The sequence below is a fragment of the Populus alba genome, chromosome 5, assembly GCF_005239225.2.
Source record: "Populus alba chromosome 5, ASM523922v2, whole genome shotgun sequence".
Classification (NCBI taxonomy): Eukaryota; Viridiplantae; Streptophyta; class Magnoliopsida; order Malpighiales; family Salicaceae; genus Populus; species Populus alba.
This window is the reverse complement of record NC_133288.1, coordinates 18,826,067-18,843,980: the sequence shown is the minus strand read 5'-3', so window position 1 is coordinate 18,843,980 and position 17,914 is coordinate 18,826,067. Positions and strand designations below refer to the sequence as shown.

At 35.1% G+C, this 17,914-nt stretch overlaps 2 protein-coding genes across 5 annotated transcripts; one reads left to right on the top strand and one right to left on the bottom strand.

The window, feature by feature from the left end:
- Positions 1 to 1,899: 1,899 nt before the first annotated feature.
- Positions 1,900 to 7,583, top strand: LOC118061794 (S-adenosylmethionine carrier 1, chloroplastic/mitochondrial). Of its 4 annotated transcripts, XM_073409071.1 has the most exons (13): positions 1,900 to 2,219; positions 2,542 to 2,652; positions 3,314 to 3,396; positions 4,013 to 4,089; positions 4,356 to 4,446; positions 4,831 to 4,884; positions 4,961 to 5,056; positions 5,301 to 5,390; positions 5,605 to 5,656; positions 6,070 to 6,131; positions 6,289 to 6,369; positions 6,462 to 6,507; positions 7,312 to 7,418. In XM_073409071.1, the coding sequence occupies exons 1-12, from the start codon at positions 2,186 to 2,188 to the stop codon at positions 6,501 to 6,503; spliced, it is 873 nt and encodes a 290-aa protein (XP_073265172.1). In that variant the 5' UTR covers positions 1,900 to 2,185; the 3' UTR covers positions 6,504 to 6,507; positions 7,312 to 7,418. The 4 variants fall into 4 exon arrangements, with proteins under 4 accessions (XP_073265172.1, XP_034931260.1, XP_034931258.1 ...); XM_035075369.2 differs by lacking the exon at positions 6,462 to 6,507 and having other exon boundaries at positions 7,265 to 7,418; XM_035075367.1 differs by lacking the exon at positions 6,462 to 6,507 and having other exon boundaries at positions 1,902 to 2,219; positions 7,312 to 7,583.
- An 847-nt stretch (positions 7,584 to 8,430) lies between these two features.
- LOC118061796 (carboxypeptidase SOL1) lies at positions 8,431 to 15,296 on the bottom strand. The gene is made up of 15 exons (XM_035075371.2): positions 15,078 to 15,296; positions 14,873 to 14,951; positions 14,646 to 14,741; positions 14,414 to 14,444; positions 14,259 to 14,315; positions 14,065 to 14,160; positions 13,428 to 13,550; positions 12,604 to 12,708; positions 11,991 to 12,037; positions 11,268 to 11,393; positions 11,016 to 11,118; positions 10,813 to 10,875; positions 10,290 to 10,373; positions 9,704 to 9,767; positions 8,431 to 8,799 (listed from the first exon to the last, which is right to left on the bottom strand). The coding sequence occupies exons 1-15, from the start codon at positions 15,169 to 15,171 to the stop codon at positions 8,504 to 8,506; spliced, it is 1,464 nt and encodes a 487-aa protein (XP_034931262.1). The 5' UTR covers positions 15,172 to 15,296; the 3' UTR covers positions 8,431 to 8,503.
- Between the last annotated feature and the right edge of the window lie 2,618 nt (positions 15,297 to 17,914).

The window sequence follows — 17,914 nt, the reverse complement described above, 5'->3', positions numbered from 1 at the left end:
AACAGGAGCAAGTGTCGAGGGAAGAAGGGCAAGCGACTGCTTCGGGAAGTGGTTCGGCAGGTAATGCTGCATCGGGATCATTAGGGGTTCTGATATACATATATGAGCAAGCAAATGGTGTTTTGCTTGTAGCAGAAAGAACATCTTTCATCTTAGTTTGAATTTACATTAATGGAGAGGCTCGAGAAGCAACAGTTCAAGGCAAATATGCTAAACAAGTATGGAACTGATTTAACAAAAATGGCACAAGAGGTAAAACCCGATTTCTTTTTCTCACATGTTCTTGCGGAACCAGTGACTTTGGCTTCTTTAAATGGCATTTTACAGGGCAAGCTGGACCAGGTAGGAGGAAGGCAAAAACAGATCGAGCGTGTCACGCAAATACTTTGCAGAAGAAGAAAGGATAACCCTTGTCTTGTAGGTGATCCTGGTGTCGGAAAAACTGTCATTGTTGAGGGCCTGGCAGCAAACATCGTTGAAGGCACTGTTCCTTCAAAGCTTGAGGGAAAGAAGGTAATCCTACAACTTGGTTTTTACCAAAAATCATCACATTTTATAGTAATAATTCTACACCAGTAATTTGCACCTGTGCACCTCAAATTGTGATGTGTTCTTTAGATTTTTGCTTTGGATACTTTGCTTTAGATTTTTGGTAATTTACACCTCAAAAAAAAATTTTGTGTATTAATTTTTTTAATTGTATCCTTTTTAAAATTCAACCCTGGCAATTGTCTCATTTTTTTTTATTTTTTTTTTTAATTTGATGCTCATTTTTAATTGTTCGCGTTAGGGGGTATTGAGAAAAAAATTTGATGCTCGATGCAGCGTGTCATTCTCATCCACATGAAGTGACATGTGTATATTGATTGATTCATGATAAACCATTGCCAGCCGACTTTTCTTTCTCTTTTCTCTCCTTCATAAAATTGGTGTTAGCCATTCCAACTTCCAGGTTGCCCCTCATTGTACTGTCATTTAAAATTCGGTTGTTTTTTTTTATTACTAAATTTTTATTCTTAGTACTTTTCTAAATAATATTGTTTATTTTAAAATATTATTTTTTATTTTAATTTATTTTTAATATTAACACATCAAAATAATTTAAAAAACATAAAAAAAAATTAACAAACTTAGACCTCGTTTGTTTCCGTTTATTTGTCTTCAAAAAAGTTGGTTAACGGAACATATTTTTCAATTAAAGAAAAATTTAACTTGGTTTTTCAGGAAAATATTTTCATTTTATTTTGGACGAAAAACACTTTTTAAAAATTGTTAAAAATTTAGAAATGTCATGTTATTTGTTGATTATATCAAATTTAATTCTCAAACTTTTGATTTTTATTTATATATATTTTTTAATTTTCTTTTCAATTTTATTTATTAGAATTTGATTTTTATATCAACTTTGATCCTCTTTTTTATGATTGTTATTTGCTTTTTCTGTTATCATTTTTTTAATTAAAATTTTTTATCTATCAAATTTGATTTTTATTCTTTTTATTGTTATTTATTTTATTTAAAATAATTTATAAAATTATAATTTTTTTTAATTTCAACATCTTTTAATTTTTTTTATCTGTTAGATTTAATCTCTTGTTATTTATTTTATTTAAAATAATTTATAAAATTATATTTTTTTTTAATTTTATTCTTATTCAACTTTTTAATTTGTAAATTTTATTTTTTTTTATTTTAACAAATTTAAAAAAAATATTAAAAATTATTTTACAGTTTATTTTTCATAATATACCTAAATACTAAAAAATATTTTTTAATTATTTTTTCATGATATTACTAAACATTAAAAATAATTTATTTTTAAAAAAATTTAATTTAAGGAAAAAAAAAATCCAGGGATTTATATTTATAAAACACTCCCAAACGGGGCAACGTAGGTTGGGAGAGGCAGGGACGGCAAGGGGTGTCCCGGTAAATCACCACTTGCAGTAGAAATACAGCAGAGTCCTCGATTTCATCACTGCTCTCAGTACCAGAAAATTCAAATAGTAAAACAGGATAAGAAGATTAGTAGTGTAGTATCTCCGTGAATTTTTATACCAGTGCCTCTCTTCTTCCGGAAACTGCATTTTATTACTAGATTAATGATTTTTTTTAAGTAATTAATTGATTGTAGCTGCTGCTGCTGCTCTTTTTTGTGTTGCCGTGCCTGTCTATCTATCTATCAATGGATGCACCAGCTTTTCAGAAAATCTCTCTTGGTAAGTTGGAACTCGCTTTAATTCTTTTTAGTAACTGTTGGTGGTAAAATTGTGGATTTCCCTTTTTTCCATTTTATATCCTTGTATTGCTTGTTGCTTGGCTTCCTCAATCTTCGCTGAAGGATTGACTTGTATTAGCCTTGGTATTCTATTCGATAATGGGTGTCTGGCATCCACATGAATCAATGATGACGGCTTGGTTCTCTGAGGACTTGATGAGTATTTGCATTGCTATTTGTTTTCCGAAGTTGATTTCTTTATCGGACTTATTGTCTTCTCTTGCTCTTGTTGTTTTCAGCAATGTAATGAAATGAAATTACAGGTGCATTGGAGTATAAGAGGTGCAATTCTCCAATGGAGCCTCCGTGTAGATTTTTCGCATCAGTCAGTGCAGCTGAGAACAAACCATTTTATTTCTTACATGCGATGTATGGTAAGTTTGTATTAAATTGGATCTGCAATAAACTTTTGTGCATGATCTTATGAATAAGTCTTTTTTGGATAGAAAAATGGTGGCAATACATTTCATCAATTTACAAGGGCTGGTTAGTTTATCGCAATTATCTTCACACATATACTTTGGTGGGAATTTTAAATCTATTTTTAACATGAGATCTGATTTCTCTTTTTTTTTTCCTCTCTCTTTTTCAGTTGCAAATTCACAGTTTCATTGCGTGTGTGTGTGTAAATATATACGCCTTAATGCCATGAAGCGTTTCTAATGTCTCTGACAAGTCCAATGTGTAATACTGGTATCTTTTTAAGGTTAGATATTCAGCGGCCTTACTTTAGCTTCATGCTGGCCACCATTTTTCCTCCTTAAAGTGATAACTGTTGCTAAAATGAAAATCTCTTCGATTTTTCTGAATGCCAAAAGCATGTCCATATACCCAACTGTTGCAGCTTATATCTGGGAAATCAATATAGATGGTATTCAGGATCCTGGCTGCATGTTTTTTGCAAATTTGAGGATCTCACTGTTCTGTTGGCCAGCCTTGTGATTTTGTGTTTTGTTGATAAAATAGCAAGATTGGAAACTCAACCTCTAACTTTTCTACAATAGGCTTCCTAAATTTTTGTTATGGGTTTTACAGAGGGCATCATAGCTGGAGGTGCTGCAGGTGTTATTGCAGAAGCAGTTTTATACCCTATTGATACAATTAAAACTCGATTGCAGGCAAGTGGGCTTATTCTATCTCAATTTGCTTTAGTTTTTGCTCCGCATTGCATCCCAATACCATAATGTTACAGACTAGCTTCAAGTTTGAAAAGAAATTCCATGTATTGTGCTATACTGAGCTTAGTTCTGACAGAAATGCAATTTCCTTTTTCTTCACCACCCCTATTTCATGGTTGCATGATGCCATCATATTTTGATTGTGCTGGATTTTCTTGGTAAAATTGTGGTTACTCGAGTGCAATTACTCTTTTTACTATATCTAGTTGCTTGATCATAACTCGAAGTTATGCTACACAGTGGCTGCTTGATCATTATTCGAAGTTATGCTACATGGTTGCTCTATGTCCAAATGTTATGTTTTCTTGGTGATTCTAAATATCTTGACACTTCTTTCAAAGCAAATTTCATATATTTGGTAGGGAGGAGGACTTTTCAAACTGTGGCATGTGAATTGCAACTATACATTACAGTGGATGTGCAAAAGAATTCTATTGAGTCAAAAGAAAAGACTTGAACAAAAAGAATCCCAAATTTTGCACATGTTATACAAGTTATAAAACTTTTTATTATTCGAGTTGTGATGATAATCAATTGTACATGGTTTTCATGTTAGGCTGTTCATGGTGGAGGGAAAATCAATTTCAAGGGTCTTTATTCTGGATTGGCTGGAAATCTTGCTGGTGTCTTACCGTGAGTATTTGGTTTCAAAGTATATTCACCTATCCAGTACATACTTGAGCACGCAAATAGACAATCATTTAGTGTACTGTTGGATAGGTGAAAATATGGTGTACTTTTGTATCTATGTTCTGTTTTGCTGCTCTTATCTGTACATTGTTTGTATGTTTCCTTTTTTCATAATTTGAATTTAACTAGCACTTAGTGTCATCTTGATTATGAACTATTTTTGTGTTTGGTGGCATGCAGTTTATGGATCTATCTCTTTTGTTTTGCAGGGCTTCTGCTATATTTGTTGGCGTATATGAACCCACAAAGCAGAAATTGCTAAAATCTTTGCCCGAAAACCTCAGTGCCTTAGCCCAGCTGGTAAGATGCCTGCCTAATGCACTACAAGTTGGTAAACTAATTCTCATGAAGAATGCTATTTAATCCAGCAGTGTTTTTATTTGCTACCAGTCTTTAAATATTTCCCCTGAAAGTCCTTTCTATCACTTTGGCATTTTTAAATTTGCTTGACACACTAGTAAGAAGGATCCAAATTCAGCCCTGTGCATCGTCAACTAAACTATGTTGAAACTTGTTTGAAAAATAACCTATAGAAAAGTCAGGTCCTTCACTTTCATGCTCTGAGTTGCATATTGTGCACCTTCTTTTTTTCTTTCTTTTTCTGCAATGGAGAGAGTCTTTAGGTTCCATCTACTGTATAGAGCCTCTCTTTGGTGATTTAATAGGGTACGTGACGTCATTCAGACTGCAGGTGCCATTGGAGGTGCTGCTTCTTCTCTTGTTCGTGTGCCAACAGAGGTAATTAATCATACTTCTTTGTTCTCCATCCTATCTTTGGTTCTTATCAGGTCTTTTCTCCCCGGACATTTGTCAGGTTGTTAAGCAAAGGATGCAAACTGGGCAATTTGCTTCAGCCCCTGATGCCATCCGTCTTATTGTCTCTGAGGAGGGTTTTAAAGGTCTCTATGCGGTATGCAACACTTCAAATTTTAAAATTTGATTTAGCACTTCCAAGTTTATTATGGGCTTACCTGCATGAGACTAGGTTCTGATAGTGTAATAGTTCTGACAAGCATTATTTTTTCCAGAGCTACCTACATGTCATTTGGTGTACCATTTCTATACAGTGCTGCTTGATTTACCCCCTGCCTTGCTTGCCATTATGCATGTGAAAGCATATCTCATGAACTTTGTTGTTTATTTTAAACTTTCAGGGGTATGGATCCTTTTTATTGAGAGACTTGCCATTTGATGCAATTCAGTTTTGCATCTATGAGCAAATGCTAATGGGATATAAGTTAGCGGTAAGCTTTCTTTTACTCACCGGAGCTAGAGGCCCTTAAAATTTATTTGCATGTGTTTTTAACAATTCTGTTACCTGGCTATTGTGGATCTTATTATTTTCTTTACATCATGTTAAGACGAAACTAATGAATCTCATGTGACTGTTCTACATGCTGCGGGTGAATTTATTAAGAAACTGTGGAGAAATGACTATTTTATTGTGTTTTTCTTTAGGCAAAGAGAGATCCGAAGGATGCGGAGATCGCTATAGTTGGTGCTTTTGCTGGTAATGAAGCATTCTCAGAAGCTTAAGTTCACCTTACTCTCTGGAGTTTTTGGTACTTGCACTCCTACTGTTGTCCTTACATAAACTATTTTTGTCCTTGGCTTGTTATAAATGATGTGCTGGCTATTCTGAGCTGCAGTTTTTTCCATCTTCAAGCACCGATTCTTGATATGACCTACTAGTCTTATGTTACTCATTCCTATCATTTAAGGATATAATTTTCTTCTTTGATGTTCCTTATTTCTTTTCAGAAATTTATTTGATATTCCATCTAAATGGAAGGGGCGATAAAAAATTCATGTCTAATCCTCATTAATCCTCCATTATGTGTCCTACAATACCTATGTTAGTTGCATTTGTATATAAATCTCTCCTTTCATGAGAATCTCTCAGCTAATCTAGTTCACGTGCAGGTGCAATAACTGGAGCCATGACTACTCCACTCGATGTAGTGAAAACCAGATTAATGGTCCAGGTAGAGATAATCTGTTTAAGTTCTCTTTCAATGCATTTCATAAATCTTCCGTATCTTTTGAACTTGTGCACGGCTTGATTATCAGTTTCCTCTTCCTTTTTAGTGGAAAATTACTATTGAATCTTCTTCTATCTTGTTGTCTGTTCAAATCTTTCAGGGATCTGCTAACCAGTACAAAGGGATTTTTGATTGTGCCAGGACCATAGCAAAAGAAGAAGGAACCCGTGCTCTTTTGAAGGTTGGTTCATTTCTTATCATTCTTCCCACAATTTAAATAATCAAAATGAGGCGGTCATTCTTTCTTCTTCATTTTTTCTATTGTTTTGGTAGATATATTCACAAATCCAGAGGCAAATCCTTAGGTTTCAATAACATGGTACAGCTGCTCAAACCTGGGACCTATTTCTGACCACCCTCGTTTTTTTTTTCTTCACAAAAAGCCAATGGAAGCGATATACCCTTCTCACTTTTCAATGTACTTCTCAAGTTACTTAACCCAAATAAACAAAGCTGAATACAAGAGATGGTTCCATGCAGCTGACCAAACTAGTTAGACTTAGTTGAGTTGATATAAATATCAATTTGTACTCCCATTTAAACTTTATATCCTTCTTCCTAGTGTCCATTCTTTCTTTTCAGGTAAGAAATCTGGTGTTATGTTCCTTACTAAAACAACAGCACCTGCTGTTGTTCGATTTAGAGAAGTCAGATGTGGTTACTCCCGAAGTCTTGTGATCGTGGATAACTGATAGTTTGTGCCCCCATATCTTTATGCTCTTGGGAGTGTTCTTGATGACTTTGCCTTTTGATTTTCTCCTTAGATATTAAGTTTTATGGTTTTTCTGAGAAAGTGTAGACCATTTAGTTAGAAAAGGGGGAACCTGTCCTTCTATATATATATATATATATATATATATCATTCAGTTGATAAAAAATGAAATAAAGACCTTTTGGTGTTAGGGTTCAAACCTGGGTAAGCTTGATCACCCAATAACATGCACGCCATGAACTGTGCTTCCATTTAAGTTACAAATTCCAAAAAACGTGAAAACGTTAGATGTCTTCTGATAAGTTAGGAGTAATGTTCGGAAAAGGATATTAAACATCTTCAGAAGTAAAATTTTAATGAACAGGTTGCAGCAGATCACATGAGGCTTCACTTTTCTACCATTTGATGCAGGGTCTTGGACCAAGAGTATTATGGATCGGTGTTGGAGGTGCAATCTTCTTTGGTGTCCTTGAAAAGACAAAGCAAATACTCGCTCAAAGGTGCCCACAGCCTAAGATGTGAGCAAGATTTAACTTTGCTAATCTCTGGGTTGAAACATTCTCGTGAATCTCGTTAATGTGGAGGAGGACCTTTTGATTATGGGATCTCATAATATTTCAACTTCAGCATACTTCACGTTATTTCTACTTTTATCTTAAAAAAATCGCTTTGATTGTTTGTAATTTATTATATTTGAGAATGTTGAATATATTAAATCAATTCAAGCTTTGCTGTTTAAATTGGTAAATCCATGATTTTTTGTTATGGACTTCACTAAATTTAAAAATTTTATATTTTTAAGATTATTTTTACTTAATTATACAATAATAAAAATAAATGCATGAAAAATCAAGCACAAATCAAAATAAAAGTTGAACAAAAGGGTTTTCTTAGGCTATAACAAGCTCATTGCGAGTAATGTCAGGAAGAATAATTATTAAATTTTTAAATTAAAATATTTTTTTAATATAATAGTAAAATCTGGTTGAAGAAATAATCACGCTAATAGGTATCCACTACATAAACTCAGCCGAGAAACAAAGTTTGTATTTGTTTTCTTCTCTGGACAGACATGAATTTTAAATATATTACTGAAATTAAGCTGTCATTTTTCTTTAATATTGGGACATGTTGGAAAAGGGAGGTTCTTGAATATATAATCATTATAACTTTTCATCGCCTGCCAGGGTGGTGGCTTCAATTCCTTTTTATCCGGTTGGTACCACTCAGATTCTTGATTTTTATTAATTTCTTGAATTGACTTTTAGACGCTCCATTGATATCTGTGATGATTCCTATGTTGCTACTAAAGCCTTGCAGGTTCATGAACGGCAGAAAGACATTTTTCAATCAGTAAATTCTAGCTCCAGCAGATGGTGATGTCATGATATTCACTCCACATTTTACTCCTATAAGAATGAATAAATGTTCCACGTCTACATAAATCAATGTTTACTACTCGGCATTAGTTTCTTAAGAGTCTCTAAGTCTGACGCCTACTGCACAAATAATTAGGAGTTTGACAGCAGATTTGCAAATAATGAAAAAAGAGTTATGTATTTTTTGTTGTAAAAGGTTTCGTATAAGCTAGTGCATACATACCTCATACCTGAACTGACCTTTTAGGCAACTGTCTACGGTTTAAAATGTTGACTTTCAGCTTCCTCTTCAATAAAAAGCAAAGGAATACAGAGACAACAATCAAGATAAAATAAACCTCTGAGTGCACCCTCCAGAAAATTTCAAGCCCGCACTTGTTTTCACACCTACAATCATTAATACTTCGTAGGCTCCCCTTGCTTGTGACCTCTGGATCAAGAATAAAGTCCAGAGTCATGGCTGCTTCTTCCAGTGAGATACGTGTGGTTTTTGGTTTGTACCCATGCATACTGGCCATAACTACAGAAACAGTTGCCCCGTTGATATTAGAATTCCAGGCGGGGATGGGACAGCAATCTTAAAACCACCCACTAAATCTAATATATAGTATTGCAAGATCATACCGGATTTTGAACCAAAAAATGTAGGTGTATAATAGGGTAAAATGAACTAGAGGTCCCTGCACTATTGATCAAAGCACAAAGAGTTTCTAAACAAATAGTCCCTGAACAAAATTAAGAGTACAAATTAGTCCTTCTGTTAAGTGACTTCAGGTTTCGATCCAATATGGATTCAAGTAAAATCATGTGTGTAGCACATGACACCCAGTCCTACTTAATAGAATGACCTAATTTGCATTGAATACTTTGTTTTGGGACTATTTGCGCTTTCATTAACAGTTTAGGAGGGCTTGGCACATGTTATCTTTAAAAAACTGAATGGTTTGCCCTGATTTTATTGAGGGATTGTTTGTGCTGAATAATTTATTCAAGGACTCTTTGCACTCTGACTGAATAATTGTACAGGGGCTCTGGTACATTTTACCCCATGTAATTCAATGATATAACTAATAGCTAAATCAAAGGCTACATAATACTGTTGGGAACATGCAATGAAGGCTATTAAATCAGAATAAGATTTAACATTTCATAAGATTAATAATTTCATTTACAATTCAAACTTCCACAATTTTTACTTTTGGATGGAACAATGTTCTGGGTGATATTTTGGCTCAGCATTGTCGTGTTGCCACTTAAGGAACAGATTGGCTTTCAAACATTACAATATGCACCGAAATGAGTGATACTGTTTTGTCAATTTTGAAGAACTATTTGATTACTTTAAACGTTAAGGAGACTCCATGATTTGCCAAATTGCTAAAGTTTAATCCTCATGTTTTGGTACACATCAATATAAGACATACCTTCATATCTCTCCCCTGGAGCAAGTAGCCGATGGTAATCAGCAAAACCTCTGCTAGCTTTAACCTGTGAATTGAAGTTAAGGAGTTGCTAAGGAGTAAGGAATATGTTACCAGAGAAATATCAAGACAAATCACCAAGTTTCAAAGCAATGACAGAACATTTCCTTGAAGGGCTGGCCCACTGGTTTGGTTAGCTAATACAGAAGCTTGAGCTTGATATCCCAATCAATGTTATTATGTAATAACCAACCCAAAAGTTCAAAATGAAAGTATGTCAAGATGCATTTTACATAGTATTGAAACAGTTCTCAAGAGAAAAGGGAAAATAAAAAACAAATAATTTTCCCACTAGTAGAGCAGAGACATACCACATGATGCTATGGTTTTGAATAGAGACACTACATAGACTTGAAAGATTTCTTGATGCAGGGCAAAAACAAGACAATAATTTGTTTTCGGTGATAGATATTACAACATCCACAACAAGAAAATCTCAATGTGCTGGAGGACAGCAGAACAAACTAGAACTCCCTAGTAATAATAGAGAACAATAAAAAACAAGATATATAAATGGTTGTGAACTTACTGTGTAATTTATTCCCTTGATCGTAACAGAGCCGGGGAGTGGCATTCCACTATCTGACGAAAAGATCCTTCCATGTATTCCTGTCTTTAAGCATAAAAGTCATTGAGATAATGATTTGACACTTTGTAAATCAGATATATGTAATTGGTATGACTTCAGAAATAAACTGTGATCTCCTTGAGCCTATAAATTATCTAAAATGATTTAATCGAACAAACAATAATGATATTTAGTTTTAATAACATGAATATGCAATCCACATGGATAGTATTGTTGCTTAGATATCTGGATTTCAAATCAAATTCACATTCAACTCATCCAAACTAATGTTTTATGAGGTATGAAAGTGGCTGTATATATTTCAATAAATAAAATTTTTAAAATCCTCATTTGCATGACAGCATGTGTCTTTGCCATGAAAATCATTTATGAGGGTTCCTACTATAGATGTTACAAAAAGCAGGAAAAAAACTAATATATGAATATATGAGAACAAAAAATTAATTGCCACACTGCAGCCTACCTTCACAAGGCTAGCTGCAAGGTTCAGTAAACTCATTTTGTTGTACTCCCAAAGAGTAGGAAGCTGCCCAGGTACATGGCAAGACAGATTAAGCAATTGGATGACTGTAAGATGGAAGGGAATAAAGCAAAGTGGGGGGAGAGGGTCACAGGGGTGATGTACCGACAATTAAACACATACAGCTTGAAAATAAAAAAACAGACCTCATTGGCATTAGGCCATTTGTTTTCACTAATCTCCAAGGTCAATTCAAAACATCCAGCATGTATATAATTCCAGTCTTGCATTCCACCATATATTGGGTACCTGCAACAAGTTTTGGTTAATATAGTCACTGAGCAACAAATAAAGGAAAAGAAAAGCAAAACTTATACAAGTGCAAAGATATACTCTTGAAGAATGATTTATGCCAGTGCAGTTCTTGTGCATAAGAAACAGTTTTGAACTTGCCATACCAAAACGCTCCATTTGTGATTCCTCCAGGGAATTCCTTGCTCAGAGACATGTTATGGTGAGAATGACTATAGACACTCGCCATGAACCGGAATGTGTCATCATCGGGGCATGCATAGTAATTTCTCCTGAAATTGGTTGCACATAACAAGATAAAGCTAAGTGCATAAAAAACAGAAAAGAAATTCTAGGCAGGGCATAAAAAATTATTGCAAGGCAACTTAATTATGGTGTCTTCAGTGTCAGTGAGAGCATTTAGGGAGCCAAAAAAAAAAACAGAAAAACAAGAGATCAGCTTCATGAAATTACTTGTGGCATCTTTATGGAATTATATACTAGCAGAACCTAAACCATGCATACACTAAGTCTGAAATACAGCCATAAGAAAACTATTGAAAGGAAAGATTTGTTTAGAAACCACATCATGGTAATGATGCCTAATATACATGTCAGTTTTTTTTATGGAAACCTAAACTATAAAAAAGAGGTGTGAATCAATAAACCATCTAAGAGATTAATGATCAATGGCCGAATTGAAGAAAAATATATGTTAAGAAACAATGCAGAAATAAGTGGAATGGGTTTGAATAAGCATGGTCAGCATGGCAATAGTCTAACAATCACCAAATGGATAGCATGTACGGAGGAACTAAAGGATCAGTAACGAAACATGAAGAAAGAGGTACTACTTTCAAGTTACATATCTATGCAATAGGCATAATTACCTTTTATCCTCAGTACCATCCCATGGGTAATTTGCAACCAGGGCACCCTAGAATAACAAAAGGCAAGACTAAGAAGTATGATTAAGCAAGACAAATCCACATCCCTGTGTTTTCAACAACTTAGTAGCACTCACAAAAGCCCATAAAAAAGTTCATTTCTTTGGAATCGGCTGAAATTGGCTGGACAAGTCAACCCAGCAACAATGATATGTTGAAAGTGTGAAGATGTAAAGAAGGAAGAAAAGACGAGTTTTAAATTTCAGGATGAACAGATGTGAATGAATGAAGATCAAGTCTTCCATTTCTGATCAAGAAGAATGCCACTCGCAATGTTCAAGAATTTGATAGCTATTTTGGGCACACATTGATATAAGAACCAGCAGGTGTTTACATACCTGTATGATTACTTCACCCCTCTTCATGTGAATTAAAAATTGTATTTTAATTCAATCACAACATACAATGTACACGGTAACATGTCAAACTAAGTGCCTATCACTCTTAGCTTAAAGAAACCACAAAATTAAATTATTTTTTAATAAAAAAAAAAATGGTATGTATATGCTTTCACCAAATTCGTAACATAGTGGAAAAAAAGGAGACGAAGCATTACCCCGTGCAAACTAGCAGACGCGGCAAATTGTATCTCTCTCAGCCAATTCATAACTGCTCTTGTTTCTGGTTGGCGTGCATTTATGTCATTATTGAGTGGAAAGAACTGGCATTTCATTTTGGTTAATTCTTTATCATAATTCACTCACAACAGAGTCTAGAAAAGAAATGTAGAACAAAATTTAACTAGTATATAAAATATAGCAACATGCAGGAACATTTCATTTCACAATTATGGCAATTTTATAATTTTACTTGATTGTGGATCAAACAATTTGGACACAAGGACTAGGTCCTGGTAGATAAGATCATTTCAGTCACAGAAAAAATGTTCAAGTTCCAACATATGTATTACATATGAGTATTATTTGAATTTCAATCTCAACCTGAAAGGTCCAGAACCAATGATTGGACCACTTGTTGGACAAAATACTATCAAAACCACAATTATATAGTTAATCCCACATATTAATATTTTAGCAATGCTATTAATCTCAAACTGTTTATTATTTTCTCTCTTTCCCCTCCTGGTCCATCTCTTAAAAGAAAAGGAACCCAATCATAGTACTTGCATGAAAAATATATTGCAGAAATTACTCCAATTAGAATTCTTTTGACATGGTAAAACGATTCAGAGATTCTAAAGGTTTTTTTTCAGTTAGGCTTGCAACTTGTGTCATAAGATAAAAACATGCAGAGCAGAACTGTAACATGTTACACATTGTAGTATTCATCCTCATCATAGCAGAGTATAATAAATTGATTTCAGGTTATATCTGGATTTGCCCCAAGAAAATAACAAAATCAGTGACAACAATGACGTACCTGGTCTGGAAAATCTCGATTTAGATCAATATTGTTAGCATTACCACGGCTCCTTAAAAAATAACCATCAGGATTCATGGATGGAAGAATATGAAGGTGAATATTTTCTACAATCAATCTGGCCTGTAAGATAACAGAAGACTTGAAAATGAACCAGATATTGCTGTGAAGCATGCTTTGTTGCAGTAGTGCAAGTTATTAACTGGTGCACAAAGCAACAGGAAATTTCTATATTCATCAGGCTAATTTGACTAGAAGAATTGAATGCAAACATAATGTTACCTATGAGAGCTTCTGAAACAAGGATATGAAACAAATAAAGAAAAAATTTTGTTAGAAAATGTTCATATAATGTGACCAGGAATGGTCACAAATGATCAATACTGTAATTCTTAGCCTTTCTTGATGGCAGTAAACTTGGCTTAATTTAGAAAAGAAAAATGGATTACTCCTGGAAGAAGACACAGAGTCTGTCAAAGATTCATAAGTGTGAAGGAGATAGTGAAGAGATAGATAGAAACTAAAGAATAAATGTGCAGCTAATTGATGTGGGGGGGGAAAGCACATGCAAGTAAACTACAAAATAAAGTTCAAAAACTTTGGATGCAGACATGTAATGAAAGGAGAAGAGAAATACCAAGGAATCCTTCATATAGTGATCGCATATCCAATTAGCAAGACGTAACAGAAGCTCACGACCAACAGGTTCATCTCCATGGACATTTCCAATGAACTGAGAAATCAAAAGGAAAAAAAAAAGTCAGTCACCTAGTTGCTCGCAGCAAATATTACACATTGCATACATGCATATGGCTGTAAAAGATCATTCACCTTGAATGCAGGTTCAGGCTCTTCCTCCCCAGGCTTGTCAGAAATCTCAATAACCCACTACAGCCAAAAAAAACAGAAACCACCTTTGTAAGAAATATGTAGTGCAGGTAAAAAAAAAATAGAAAAGAGGGAACTAAATAGAGTGAAACGATTACCAGCGGAACTCCAAGGACACTCTTTCCAATACTGATTTATCCATTCCAAGAATCCCTCAACGAGAGAAACAAACAACACGTCAGCAAAATCACCTTGAAACCAACAAAAAAAAAAACTATATTCGACAAAACCTCCAAATATATAAATCACTTCGCGAATCATTTGTATATCAAAACTCAATCGAAACAGTGTCACCGCAATTAATTTCCAGCAAAGAATCATGAGAACAACCTGTAAATCCTAGAAATATTACTGCATCTTCGACCGAATTCTTTGACAGCCTTTTCAAGATCAGAGTTAGTCATGTATCCTTTAGCTCTATCATCACTGTTCCCACAAATTTTTGCCACATTTAAGTTTAAAAACAAAAAAATACGCAAATTCAAAAAGCATAAAAAATCAAATAAAAATAAGCTTTAAAAAATCAATTAAAAAAAGAAACTGAGATGGTAAAATACCTTAACTTAGACGGTTTATCCTGGAATAACTGCCTCCTTACAGAATCCGAATAACTAATTCTACTACCATTTCTAATACCTGCAAAATAAATAAATAAAACAATACAATTATTTTGCGGATCATCACTAAAACCTAAATCGTAATCGAAATCGAAAACAACAATCATAAATTGCAGAACCGATGTTTTGGAGAGAGGGAACTGACCTGAAGGAAGAGAAGAATGGAGAGGGCCGCGAGCGATGGAAGAGGAGAAAGAGAGAGAGAAAACGAGGAGATGGAAGAAGAAGAAGATTTTCATTTCTGCAAACAGAGCGCCAGGATGGCCCAACCATCTGATGTTTGCAGTCTGCTGAATTTTAGTTTCTTCTACCTGTAGTAGAGGCCAGAGGGTTGGTATTTATATTTATTTATTTATTTTAGTTTTGAACGTTGAATATGAAAGGAAGGGAAGGTGGGATAGTCGTGGGTTGCGCACGTCACGCTGGAGACGGACGAGACCACGTGGATCTGGGCTTGGGTGAAATGGCCTGTATAAAAAATTTATTTTTAATATAAATATATTAAAATAATTTAAAAATAAAAATTTTGAAAAGCGTTTTGTAACTGCTAGCCATGGACATGAGCAATGCTTTCTCTATGTCCTTGGTTACATGTCTCTGGATCATGTTAGTTATATATTTCACGGATACTGAATCACAACGCAACGTCAGAGGCCTGTTGCCTGGCAATCCAAATTCATCTTCTTCTAGCTTGAATAGCTCGTACTCTAGCAATTTTGTTGCTAAAATATTCCAATGGAAGCACAAACCGTTTCCGATCAATACTGTAAACAACAAGGTGTCCCTTCTCAACGGTGGATGATGTGCTACAACGATCTTCATCAACAACCTTCCCAATGGTTGCTGGCAGTGTGATTCTTTTTCGGCTAAGAGCAGCCAGCTTCTTCCATTTCCTCACTAGTTTGATAAGCTTCTTTGCATTGATCACTTTGTAAATCTGGTATGAAACGGGAAAGTTTCTCAGACAAAATAATTTGAGCCTTCTAGGCCTTACAAATGCTAGGTGCTATTTTCCTGCTATGAAGGAGATAGTGGAAGTGGATTGTTTATTCATTCACAGAGCCAGAGGCAGTCCATTTATAACGCAGCGCTCATTGACATGGAGTTGCGGGGTTGTTGGTTCTTCATTCTGGAGAGAATATGATAAGGCACAGCGTGTGGAAATTGACTTGAGCAAGGGTTTCTCCAGATTTTTATCTGCTCCTCGTCGCATGTTAATGTGATTGGTCCATCACTTGGCAGCCCAAACTCATCTTTAGATAATTCAAATAGCGCTCTAAGAATCCCACTGTTAAGATATACTAATGGAATTAAGAAGCGATTTTGATCAATTGTGTAGACAACAAGGTGACCCTTATCAGCAAGCACAGATGTTCTTTCATCACTCCATGTTGTTCTTGGCAGTGAGGTGCTCTTCCTGTTGATAGAAGCTAGCTTCTGCAACTTCTTTCCCAACATGGTGAGGACGCTGGAACTATTCATGTCGGAATACTTGGAGACAGAACTCGGAAGACTTGAGGAAAGTACAAGAGGGTGGAGCTATGAGTTTTGCTGAGTGGAATACGAACTCAAGTAGTGATTTTTATTTATACAGGATAACAAGGATTGTAATCTTTGTTGTTGTTTATTACTTTTTTACAGGGAATCACTCATCATATTATCCATCTTTTGGTTTCGTTTTGACTCAGGAATTTGTCGAATAATGTGTCTAGTAGACTATTGACCTGGTATTTTTTTGAAGAAGGTTGCCTTGATTTTATCAAGGATCTGCTTTTTTAATGCAATGAGTACCAGCACAGTCAAGAGTGCCGGGAAAGAAGTTTCCATATAGAGCATAGGACGTAGGAGTAGGACAATCTAACTTGTTTTCATTAAAATCAAATATACAATATTTCTCTGTTTCAAGAGTTGAATAGGAAGCTTATATTTTGTCTTGCAAGACTAGCTTCCACCTTGTCAGTAAGACAATGGAAGTAGCCATTGAGATTGATAGTCAGTATGAAATGATGGCACTCACGTGGAGGAGTAAGACGGTGTATGTGACAGAAAGGGTGGTGCTCACAGCAGAGAAAGTTGGAGTTCACCGGAGACTAGGGTGGCGCCAGCAATATACAATAGGGTTTGCGTTTTTCAAGAGAGCATACAGGAATTCAGGCGGTGGCTTTTGAATGAAGTGAGTCTGTTTGGGCTGCCTATTTTCTCCTCCTCCTTTTTCTCATTTTCTTCATCTTTTCCCCATTAGGCCTTGGTTGGGCCGGGGGTTCTCCTTCTCCCTTTCTTCTTTTCTTCTTCTTCTCTCCACCTGGCCTCGATTAGGCCAAAGGTTCTGTTGGGCTGTCCCTATAGCTTCGGTTGGGCTGGCCTTTTCTTCCCTCTCCTCTCTTTCTCACCTTCGGATGGGCCTTTTAGATTTGAGGGTTTGATTGGTCCACATGGAGGAGGGTCTAGTTGGGCTTATGGAGGGTCAGTTAGGCTGCATGGACAAGGGTTTCGTTGGGCTATCAGCTCTTCCAGCCCATTTCTTCTCCTCCTCTTCTTTGTTTTGGATTATGATAATAGTTGTTTTTCAAAATAATTTTTTCTTATAAATGAATTTATTTTTAAAATTTTATTTTTGACATAAAAAAAATAAAAATAATCTAAAATTATTAAAAAAAAAATTAAAAATACTTTTTAAACACAAAAACAATTAGTTATCCCCTCCTCCTTGATCTAAATCTGAATTAGGGCAGACTGCAAATACAAGGTAGGGGAGCATATAAGCCCATTACTACTCAAGCCCAACTGCAAATAAATCCCTTAACTCACCGCATCAGGCAGCCCTAATCAGTAATTAACTAGTGATTTATGATTTGTTTTATAAATAATCGGGTGAGCTTGACGTTAATGGAAGGCAAAGTCAGAGGATAGCATAGAACCGCCGTCCAACCTTTTCAAAATGGTAGATGATTGGCCCAAGACAAGATCCTTGTCCATGGACCC